Source organism: Gobius niger (assembly GCF_951799975.1).
Source record: "Gobius niger genome assembly, chromosome: 18".
NCBI lineage: Eukaryota > Metazoa > Chordata > Actinopteri > Gobiiformes > Gobiidae > Gobius > Gobius niger.
Window position 1 is genome coordinate 20,153,636 of NC_136869.1, and position 11,842 is coordinate 20,165,477.

Consider the following 11,842-nt stretch of genomic DNA (forward strand, 5'->3'; position numbering starts at 1 on the left):
AGCAGCCGACGATTTAAAGTGTCCAGTGGGACATCGTTGCTTAAAGGACGTCATTCCAAGAAGCTGCGTAAACTTTATGTCACTCAGTCCAAAGACAAACCTCATGAGTGGTGATATACTGCCCTCAAACGGCCGCAGAGCGAACTGCAACCCATCACAAAACATGACTCAACAACTTCCCAAACTCATCAGTCACAAGCTCTGGAGTAACATACGAAATGAGATACATTTACAAAGGGTCAAAGACATTTATTTACATTTTCAAGAAGATTAAAAAATATTAAATATAATAATTTTTCGTTATTATTAAAGGAATGTATGTCATTCACGTTCAGTTCACACGGCTCTTTTTCAGCTTGGAGTGCTCTGCTGCCAATTTGCGTTTGCGGGACGGGGTGCTGGGGGTTTCCTCAGATGGCGCATCATTCAGGTAGTACAGCTCAATAGGAGGAGTCGGGTCCTATAGGAAAAGAAGAACACTCGTTTTGTCCACATATATATATGAAACAAAGGAATGACAACAGACAGAACCACTTCCTCCCTGACCTGCATGAGGTAGTCTGCAATGTACTCTGGTTTCAGGCACGTCACTCCTTGGGCAGCAGCCTCCGAAATGTCCACTCTGAAGTCTCCAGGCTTGAGCCGACTGAAGTCTGCGAACAGATGGGTGGCTTCTTTGTACAAAGATGGAGAAGGACTGGGCAGCACCTGAAACATAGACACGATAAAGAAATGGCTTGATGTTTAGGAGGAGGACAGCTCAGAATGTGGTCCTGCCACATTGACATTTTCTATCAGAGCTTTAAAATACTATATCGTGGCATGATTTAATTTGAAAAAAAAAAGGAGAGGCACAGTTGGATGGTCAGGATTTCAGATTGCTCTGGAGCCCTGCTCTTGGCAGCAGTGACAATGAAATATTGGCAGAAGGCATGAATGCAAATCAATGGCTCTGGTGATGAACAAATTTCAGCGCAGAACAATCAGAACAGGTTTGGTGATGGATTATGGGCTTTACAAATGTAGTGGAAAGTCTATAATGCAGCAAAATCCAGAAAACACAAACTGGATCAGCAGCAGACCAAACGACCACTTGTTCAAAACTGCATGTTGAAGCACAAAACCATTTCCGGTATAAACGTAGAAAATACTGAGGCGAGTGCTTTAATTAGCTCTTGAGTTTGAAAAAGAAAATGTAGAAATACAGAACAGGCCAATAGGTTCTGTACACTAGAGCAGAAACAAGCTTGCTGAAACTAAACCATAACTGTGGAAGCAGGAAAACAAGAGATCCGAGGCACACAGTAAAGACCTTTATTAATGTGGACAACGCGAGCGCTTTTCAACAGCCGTCTTTATCTGGGCAGTGGGGAAAGATGGTTGTCGAAACGCATTGCCCTTGTCTATGTTATAAAAGCTAATCCACAAATATTCTAACTTTTAGCCACTCTTTATTTGACAACAATCAGCCCGGCGTTGCGGCGCATTCTTGGCCTTTGTCACACAGTATTTCCTTGTCATCAGCCGATTATAAAAGCTACAAAAGCAGAAGTACAGGAGTACGGGCTAATGTTTTTAGTGATTTAGTGAGTCTGGAGTCAGTGTCCATTCCACTCTCAGTTCGAGGCTGCAGACGGGATAGAAGCAGAAACAGGGCGGAGCTGACACAAGCACAAGAAGGACTGGGGCTCCAGTGGGAAACACTGACACAAGATTTAGACAGTAAGTAATAAATAAATATAAAGTACTAGTGATAAAAGTGTGTGTGTCAATGGTTCCACCACCTCCTAAAGTCAACTCTAACGTCTAGACAAACAAATAACACAGAGCAATATGAGCCAAGTTATGGCAATGAAAAAACATCTTCTGTTCTTTTTCATTTCTTAGCTTAATTATAGTTATTGTGCAGGGAGTAGTCGAAAGGCTCATTTTATAAGTTGTGAACCAAAATCTCTGGCAAATTTGTCTAAATTACAAATAAAGAGCCATTTGGAGCCAAAAGAGCCGATTCAAATCACCCAGTTCATCAAAAAGAGCAGAAAGTCTCACCACTCGATGTTTATGATTTATGGTTGATGAGAGTATGTTATAACATGGTTAAAAGCTCAAAAAAAAAAAGTCTATTTTATATGTTATGTCTTCTTTAAACTCTGGCTTATAAACCTAATGACATTATGTTAGTATTTCCAGCTGAAGACAACCATCAGATGAGTAAGTACTGACCTTAGCCCCTCCAGACTGCAGTAAGCGTCTGAAGCCCGAGTCCCTGCTCTGGTCAATGTTCAGCATGACTGTCCAGCCACTAAATGATCCCTGCAACGCAAACACGGTCAATACATCCACTAGAGAGAGCAAAAGAAAAGTGTGTGGTGTATTTCAGCACCCCTTCATCAGAGCATCCCAGCAGAGCTTTTCTCCAGCGCATCGCAGCCAACGCCAGTCTCTTCTGCTGAGACGTGATGGAGGGCAAAGCGTCCAGGATGGAACTACTGCCCCATTCGTAATCCTCCTCCTGAAACACAACCCAATCACTATTTCTGCACTTGCCGCTTGAAAAGATGAGCGTAATACTCGTCTAATGTCCTTCATCAGACCTCGATGAAGTGTCCCACAGATCTGCAGGCCTCCAGGTAGGAGCGGTGCAGGATCCATTTCCCGGCCGCCATCGCAGCCAGATACTTTTCGTTGCGCAGCGGGGTTCCTACGATGATGTGGGTGCAGCTGGGGTCGAACGACTGCTTGTCCAGAACCACTCCGCCTGCGAGTTAAGTGACTGTAAAGCACAGTATACGGAGCAAAAACGGCAATCACCACCGCCTTACCGAGCTCTTCGATGAGGTGGCTGTAATCAATGCGCTCTTGAGGACTCAGGGAAGACATTTGAAATCGTGGCGGTGTCTTTTCCTTCTCCTAACAAACAAACACATTTATATGCATCTTTTTTTCTTTGTCAAAGCCTGGCATTATCTGCAGTTGCCGTTACCTGAGGTTCTGGTGCCACGGGTGGATTTGCGAGAGGGAAGGCGATGCTGGGAGCTTCCGGAGTGAGGAGATCATTTTGTGGGCGCTGTTCCGATACCGAGACTCTCCGACCGAGCTGCTGATCGATAACGTCACACGCGGCTATGGGAAAGTCATTATATTTAGTAAATCATCTAAATGCACCTCATCTGCTAAATCAAGGTAGTATTAAACTTGTGGCTCACCCATCTCCACCAGCTCGGAGTCCGTCATGGAGTCCCTGTACTGAGCTGCTTGTGTGGGCGGACGAGGGCCGGCTAACGGCTCTGAATGCTGAGAAGGACTCCCGGGCCACTGGAGGTTATCAGCCAGCTTAGCCCTTTCTTCTCGGGCCGTGGGGTCGTCCCAAACGATCTGCTCACTCTGCGATGGCTCTGTGTTGATGTCCATGGCTGCTTCTCGAGAAAATCTGGATGAAAAAAAGGTAAAGGAGTCAAATATCTTGCTCTATTTGTGTGCCTACGCTTCTAATTTTGTGCAGCTCTAGTTAAAGTATTATTGCACATTTACCTGAGAGCTTCCAAAGTGCGTCTACTGCCGCTGCGACTGGGAGTCTGTGGCCCCGAGTTGGCCCCGGACGATCCCTTCCTGGTCAGTCTGACAGAGGCTCGTTTAGCCGTCGTCAGTTTCGTGGCCGTCATGATCTCCTGCAGCTGCCTTTGCAAATTCTCTCTCATCTCCACAGTTTCACCATTATCTGTAAGAACACAAGTCGTACTGTACGTCAAGAGGAAAGCCGTTCAAAGCGAGTCGTCGAGTAGAGTACGGGTGAAGCTAAGCACCAATCTTGGTTGAGTCATGGTCCTCCTGCTCCACGCTGCCGTCACTGACCCGACGAGCTGTAGTGTCGTCTGCAATGCTGTGGTCAACCTAAACAAACGAACAGCGGTTGTGATCAGATGTTCTGCCAAACCTTTCAATACTCTGTGGGCAGTTTGTCTCCCTTACCTTGTGGTCTTTGTTGTGTTTGACTGGCGACCGCTGTGTGCTGCTGGGCACTTGGCTGAGGTTTAGGCTCATCTTGGGGTTGTAGGTGAAAGGATAGAGAGACTCTGGGACTCGCCTTTGCTCCTCCGCACACTTTAAAGCCACAAATATTTACGTTGAAAAACCAGTTGTTTAAATTGTTTGGCAATAAAAAAATAAAATAAAACTATCTTGAATATTGCACATATTCTACTACTAAGGGTGATCCATTTGAAAACCTACAGCTTGGAGCCAGTGGTGGGAGACAACGTGCAGCCCTCTCTCCTTCACTGCCCTGTATTCTCGAGTGTTGTCCCCAACTCTGCCCTGGTAAATGTAGTGTGTCACGGTGTCGTCACAGGCCCATCTAGGAACGGGCAAAGATATGAAACGTGGATCATCAGATCATCATATCCTGCATAATCCAGGCATCAAAAGACAGCAAAGACTGAGAGACTGGGTTGGTTATCATACAAAAAGGTCCTGGGGCTCCTTCTGCAGGCATCGGGAATGACATGGTAACAGAACAGTGAAAACAAGCTTTCACTTTGCGCTAATGGCATGCAAACAAATCAATGGCATCGAGGTAAACACACTTTGAGTGCAGAACTGCTAAGAACATGTTCGCAAATTTGTTCTTAAGGTATTCTTAAGGAGGTTTTTGGCATTCACAAAACTTGTTCTTAGCTGAAAATGTTGCTCTGTAAGAACCAAACAAAAACATCTCCAGTCATATACATTTGTATTAATTAAAATAGCATCAAATGCGCTGCACTAATGTTATTTGATAAAGACGAGCGTCGGCCTCGATCTTACGATCTTGTGATTACAATGCCGTGCCTCTGCAGCTTAAGGACTGTCTATTTAAACATTTTGTAATGAGAGCCAAATGAGAGCCAAGTCTTGTGCCCCCAAAGATTTAGGTGGGTCCCTGAGCATGTGGAGCCAATGGCTGAGATTTTGTTGGTTATTAGTTTCTTAAGCAGATGTTCATGAATGAGGCTCAATGAACTTTGCGCCTCAGCAGTAGAGGAAACGACCAGGATAGCTTAAACCCATAAGAATTACAGTAAGTCACAACGGCTTGTCATTTTTTGATAGGGAACATTTTAACATGGTTAAAAGAAGTTGATTTTACAAGTGGAGGGTGAAATACCTGAAGTCGGCACCAAGAGAAGCAGCAATGGCGTTAAGTTCACCCTGCATTTTGCTCAACTTCTTCCCCACACAGATCACAACACCTACAAGGGGACTGGCTTCCTTTTCCTGGACCTATGTCAAAAGAGAACATTACAAAATGGACATAATACCGATATATGGGTATTTCACATTGACACATTTTAGAAGTATAATAAACAAGATGAATATCGACAAAAACCCTGTCAGTCGAACTCCACTAAAAGCATGTAGAAGTGATAGAAAATCGTTTCAATCTTGAGGCTTATAGAAGTGAAGGAGAGACATTCACCTCCTTGGCAGCAGCATGGTTTAGCCGAGGGCTCGCAGACAGCTCCTGCTCTGTGACGTTGCTGCGGGTGCTGTTGGCCAGAGCCACTTTCAGGTTCCTGTTGATGACGTCGGTGAGTGGCGTCTCTGCCTTTTGTCCAGGGGTAGACTTTCCACCGGGAGTGTCCAGAGCTCCCAGTCCATCCTGACAACAGACAGAGAATAATTCGTTAGGAGTATGTGTTAGGGCTGCGTGATTTATGGGGCCACGATTGGTTCTGACCTTGACATTGAAGCATGGTTTAGTGGCGATTCTGTTGAGGAAGCGGGACGGTGTGTCCAGCTGCAAAGACGGCTCTTTTCTCAGTGAGTTTCTTCTGCTCGCGTCTTGGGCCTGGACAGGGTTTAAGTCACTCTCGTTGGGTTTAGACTCTTCCAACCCGGAGCGGAATATTTTGCTCTGGAAGCGTCCCAAATCCAGTGGGGTTACCGCTTTCCCAGTCTGCGGACCCAGTAAAGGAATTTCAGGAGAAGCGCATAGAGGAGGAGCCATGTCTGTCCTCTGGGAACCAATGACGTAGCTTTCGTCCCTCTCTGTCAGGAGAAGAAAATACTGCATTATATTTATTTATTTAAGGCTTTGACGTCATCATCAAACTACTATTGCTTAGTGTCGAACCAGGAGAGGGCGTGCGATCGACAAAGAAGCGCTCCTCCTTGGCTTTCTGTCCGGTTCGAGCAGACTCCAGGATCCAGTGCATCGTGACAGCAGGGAGTCCCCACTTCTGAGCCGCCTGGTACTTGGTGCCTTCGGGGGTTTGCAGCACCAGGTGAGTGCTGGCGAGCATGCCCTTCTTTACGTTGGCCAGGCGCACAAAGTAATCTTGGACACTGCGAGATCAGAGAAGAGATAAAAATACAATTGCTACAATTGTTCAAAAGTAATCTGCTGTGTCTAAGGAATAAAAAACATTTGAGAAAGCATAATGCAGCCTTACTTAGCTCCGAGAACCTTAGCCAGCTCCACTAAAGACTCCCTCTCTGCTCCGGTGAACTGGCTGACAGAAAGGACACAGTTGCTCAATGGAAGACGTCCCTCCATCAGAGGCACCGGCGTGAAGAGCGGGTTTGAAAAAATATCCAGAAGAGCCTCTTTTTCCACACACATGGCCTGAACAAAAATCATGAACATAAATCTGTGACAAACAAACAATAATGGCTTTTAATCACAGACAGAAATCCTCTCTCACCAGCCACGTGTCAGTGACCACCTCGTCCACGGTGGCTTCGACAGAGCAGCCCAGCAGCGGCACCACGGCGTACTCCGCCACCGCCCGCGTCCGACCCGTCAGCACTTTGCCTCCGTTCTCCGCAATGAGCTGAGAGAGCTGCACCTCCGCCTCTGCCCCGAAGCCTACCAGGAGGAAAGAGGCTCCCCCGAACAGCCCCGCCTCAGTGGCCTCGTGTCGCAGAGAGCTGAGGCTCTGAACCCACGGCTCTCTGTGGAGACCGGCCGGCGTGTTCACAGACCGTCTGCTGTCCGGCTCAGGGGGGGGCTGGGCGACGACTGTAGGCTCGTCCTCCATGTATTGCGAGAGCAGGTCCTCGTCCGCCCTCTTCAGTCGGGGGGTGGCGGGGCTGGCTGCAGGTGGGGCAGGAGAGGGGCGGGGCGGAGGGCTGAGGCGATTGACAGCAGGGGGAGCAGGGGGCAGGCAGTCGGGATGAAGGTAGTCAGTCTCTGGGAGGAGACTGCCTCTGGTGAAACTGTCCAGCAGCCACTTCACCGTCACAACATGAGGCCTAGAAACACACTCATATTTTAACAACCGTGACAAATGTTGTATTTTAAAAAACAAAGGAAGAGCCTCAGACCAGTGAGAGGCTTTGGAGACGAAGTTCTTCAGGTCAGAGTCCAGCTCCCCCATGACCACGTGTGTGAGCTCCTCGCTGGGCTGGTTGAAGCGGAGACCTCCAGCAGAATTGACCAGGCGCCGCAATTTCTCTAGTTTCTTTACAGGCAGTCCGCATAGATACAGCTGCAGCAGAAATCCAAACAGTAAATGGGGGAAAGAAATCAAATGATCATCTAGTTAAAATTTTTAAATACAGTTATAAACCAAAATGCTTCAATGTAACCATTGCTAAACTTCAAGAACCAAGTTTCCCCATTATTCTGATAAGTTTTGGTATTACGATTAGATTTGCATTTATTATTTTAAATTCAAGAATAATATCCCTCTGCACAGCAGGAAACAGACACCAATGAAACAAACGGGAAACCAAGGTCTTCTTCCTGCATCAAAATTCACTATTTACATTTTCTAAAGAGTCTACATCCGGGAGTTAAGAGGGCGGTTGGATAATTTACACCAAGCACACAATGTTTTTAGATATTTTAAATGAACTAGCACCTTCAAATAATGTAGAAAATGTAAATAGAGGATTCTGATGCAGGAAGTGTGCCATTCATCTTGTGTGACTTTAAATACGAAAGAACAGCAACAAACATTTTATAAGTCAGGTTAAGTCAGATTCTATTTCACTGAAGGTTACATTAGATCAATATAGCAAAGTGTGTGTACCTTACAGCCGTCCAGTATATCATCCGCTGGACACACAGTGATATCGAAGCGGTCGATGAGGTCTGGAGCCTCCAGGCGGCTCGCAGTTTCATTGGTGAAATTAGTGAGGGCTGTGTCGTTTATCGTCATGCTGCCGTTGACCGAAATGTGACTCAGGCCGAGCAGCGACGAACGTTCTGGACCAGAAAGCATAAAAATAACATTATATTTAACATGTAATGCATAGCTGTGTCTTTAAACTAGCAGACAGAGACAGCAACAACATTATAAGGCGGCGGCTCACCCGGTTTCTGGTTGCTGCCGGTTGGAGTAGACGTGTTCGGTCGACTGCTCTTTGCTGCGTTGCGTTCCACAGTGTAGCGGCTCTCGTCTTGACAAAAGCCCTTCTCGATACTGTCAAACAGCCAGTGCAGAGACACGCAGTACACGTTCCACTTCCTCGCACACTCGTATTTCTGACCTTTAGCATAACAATACAAAGTACGTTTAAAAGCTACTGGTAAAGTTGCGTCCTGCTTGTGATGTCTGCTACCTGAGGGTTCGCTGACGATGAGGTGGGTGCACTCGTTCATCTTGAGCTGGCCGGTGTAGGTGGCTCCGTGCTGCTCACAGAGGCGCTGCACCTCTTTACGCTCGGTGCTGGAGAGGCCTGTGACACACACGGTGCAGCCCTGCAGCACCGGGCACAAGTACTCGTCTGTGGGCAGGTCTGTGTACCTGAAGAGACTGTTCACACACACCAGAGTTTAGTGTCATTTCACATCATTTAGAAATACGTAGGTACAGATTTATGTCGACACCTGTCCTGTGATTTCTCCCAGCAGGCTTTCACCCACGCGGGCAGAAGGATGGGTTTTCCGAGGTTTGCTGCTACCAGGTATTTTTTAGAGCCCACTTCACCGGCGACTAGATGAGTCACGGATACATTTAGGTCGAGGTACACGTGTCCACCCATGAGCTGCACCAACTCCATAACCTCTTTCTGTCGAGTGAAAGAGAAAAAAGTTATGAACAAAAGGAGTTTTAATGTGAAAATGTTGAGCTGGCACAACACAATGATGTGCTGCTGGTGGTGGAGAACTGAAACAAATTACAGAGCATTGGTGAACTGACCCGTGCTGCTTTTTCCAAACTGGTGCAACAGATGGTGACGTCTGCCATGGCCATGTTGTAGACGGGCGTCTCTGCCTTTGGGACACAGCGCTGCTGCTGCAGGCAGTACAGCACCACCAGAGGATTCACTACTCGGCATCCGAGCTAAACCGGGACAGTAAATATGACAGTCAGTGATGGTGTTTCATTGAGCATTTGTGTTGTCATGCTTGATTTGAGACCAGAGTTTGATTATTTTTACATTATCTTAAGAGTCAAATTCCAAGCTCGAAGTATATCTAATTTAGGGACTAGTTTAAGAAAGACTGCAGAACTATTATTATATAAAAATTACAATTTGAACTACTATTATTTAAGTACTAATCCTTTGCCAATAACAAAAAATGTATTGTCTCCATGGGCCTTGAGTTATGATGGAACCTGTTCACCGGGCATTTCGACCTGTGATTCCCAACCAGGGGTACGGGGACTCCCAGAGGTACTCAAGGACTTAGCAGGGGGTAGTTGGAATTATTACATCTTGAGAAGGAAGGTAAAAGAGAATCATGTCAGAACATTATTTTGAATGGAAATGCTATATTTCATGATAAAATTTGCTTGTTTTGAGAATATTTTAGATTTTTAAGTGATGCCTTTCTAAATAAACTGCAACACTCTTGAGGGGCTACGTGGATTATCACTGAAGGGTCCAAGTCGTCCACCACACAAAAAAGGTCAGGAAACACTGATTTCGATCGCTGCAAACATTTTCTGAAATCCAACTAATTCTGCTACTGAGTTAGCAATGTATGTTTTTCGGGACACACAAAGACACTTTACTGAAAGCACAAAACATTGTAATACTTGTAAGAAACAACGCAAATAAGCATCTTTCCAAAATTGTGGAACCCAAAGCTTGAATGGCACCTGGCTACACATTATTCACGGTTAACCCTTACTGAAGAGACTTTAGCAGACCTGTTTGCAGTGGAGAAAGGCAGGGGAGGAGAAGCTGCTGAAGACAAACAGAGCCTTGTCTTTCTGCTCCATCTGTAGAACTTCATCCTCATCTATGGTCTTGGAATACTTCTCAGACTGCAGCTCCAAAATGGCCTGAAACACCAATGATACCAGTGATATGGTGCTCCTGTTATAACAGCTGTGGTGTGGCTGTCAGGTGATGCCCTTACCTCATACGCCTTTATAGCATACTCTGTCTTGAGTCCATCTCTCTCCACGAATTTGACAATGAAGGACTCACCGTTTGATTTAGACATGGTGGTGTTTCTATTAAATGATTGAATACACTTAGTTATCAAAGGTTGTTCCCACGGAGGAAATAATAAGAGACACACCTTACCTTCTTTATATCGTATAATGACAATCATTGGCTAAAAGAACAATTCCGGGACCTCCTTTAGGTCTTTATGTCCTGACAAGTCACTCCATCAAAGCTAAAGTTCAGGCTAGCACTGGAGTTGACAAGAAAAGCTCAACATCGCGTCTAAAATGCCCCAAAATATTACGGGTGTGCCGACATATGGATTTGTGCCTCTAATAAATGAAAACGTTCTGAAATCATGTTGTTAAACTGCATAAAGGACACATTTAGCGACAGTTTTGTTGTTATTCGCGCCAACACCGTCACTTCCGGTGTCACCAGTAAATAGGACCGTGTAGGAAATCTGACCATTCAGTTCAAACGTGCTTTCTGCGAAATGAACTGGAAACATAGAAATAACATGGGTGTAAACAAAGAAATAACATGGGTGTAAACAAAGAAATGATATGTGTGTAAACATGGAAATAATATGTGTGTAAACAAAGAAATAATATGTGTGTAAACAAAGAAATAATATGTGTGTAAACATGGAAATAATATGTATGTAAACAAAGAAATAATATGTGTGTAAACATGGAAATAATATGTGTGTAAACATGGAAATAATATGTGTGTAAACAAAGAAATAATATGTGTGTAAACATGGAAATAATATGTGTGTAAACATGGAAATAATATGTGTGTAAACAAAGAAATAATATGTGTGTAAACAAAGAAATGATATGTGTGTAAACATGGAAATAATATGTGTGTAAACAAAGAAATGATATGTGTGTAAACATGGAAATAATATGTGTGTAAACATGGAAATAATATGCGTGTAAACATGGAAATAATATGTGTGTAAACATGGAAATAATATGTGTGTAAACATGGAAATAATATGTGTGTAAACATTGAAATAATATGTGTGTAAACAAATAATATGTGTGTAAACAAAGAAATAATATGTGTGTAAACAAAGAAACAGTATAGGTGTTAACGGGTGTAAACAAAGAAATATGGGTGTAAACAGAAATAATATGGGTGTATACGGGTATAAACACAGAAAAAATATAGGTGTAAATCTTTTAAACGTAATAATAGATCCATGGTGTAAATGTAAATACCAAAAGCTATTTTTGGCTCTATTAATTCCCATTTCTCACTTAGCTTTTTTTTTTTTTTTTTTTAAACTTTTGATTCAGTTTTGTCATATTGCTCATGTACTACATATTAACTGTACTGTACATTAAATTACAAGTGAAACTCTAAAAATAGTATTTTTACTATATTCTTTGATCAAGTTTTCCTACATGTTTTAATTACATGAACTATGATCTATAGGTATTCTCATTTATTTACTGCAAATATACAAATATGGTCAAATATAATAGGCTATAAATACGGCCTG

The 11,842-nt window shown here is 44.1% G+C and overlaps 1 protein-coding gene across 1 annotated transcript; it reads right to left on the minus strand.

Moving 5' to 3' along the window:
• Positions 1-239: 239 nt before the first annotated feature.
• On the minus strand, positions 240-10,581 carry topbp1 (DNA topoisomerase II binding protein 1). The gene is made up of 27 exons (XM_079576080.1): positions 10,468-10,581; positions 10,298-10,394; positions 10,086-10,220; positions 9,129-9,272; positions 8,816-8,997; positions 8,548-8,741; positions 8,299-8,475; positions 8,016-8,191; positions 7,306-7,469; positions 6,684-7,233; positions 6,432-6,604; positions 6,113-6,324; positions 5,717-6,027; positions 5,456-5,638; positions 5,144-5,259; positions 4,231-4,354; positions 3,970-4,101; positions 3,804-3,891; positions 3,532-3,718; positions 3,207-3,430; positions 2,984-3,123; positions 2,823-2,910; positions 2,595-2,758; positions 2,384-2,512; positions 2,224-2,313; positions 547-708; positions 240-460 (listed from the first exon to the last, which is right to left on the minus strand). Exons 2-27 carry the CDS (start codon positions 10,382-10,384, stop codon positions 332-334), a joined length of 4,461 nt encoding a protein of 1,486 aa, XP_079432206.1. The 5' UTR covers positions 10,385-10,394; positions 10,468-10,581; the 3' UTR covers positions 240-331.
• Positions 10,582-11,842: the final 1,261 nt, after the last annotated feature.

Coding starts and splice junctions, on each gene's coding strand:
- topbp1 (XM_079576080.1), bottom strand. CDS start 10,384: ATGTCTAAATCAAACGGTGAGTCCTTCATTGTCAAATTCGTGGAGAGA. Junction 10,221..10,297: donor ATGCTATAAAGGCGTATGAG/GTAAGGGCATCA, acceptor TTGGTGTTTCAG/GCCATTTTGGAGCTGCAGTC. Junction 9,273..10,085: donor CCTTTCTCCACTGCAAACAG/GTCTGCTAAAGT, acceptor GTCCCGGTTTAG/CTCGGATGCCGAGTAGTGAA.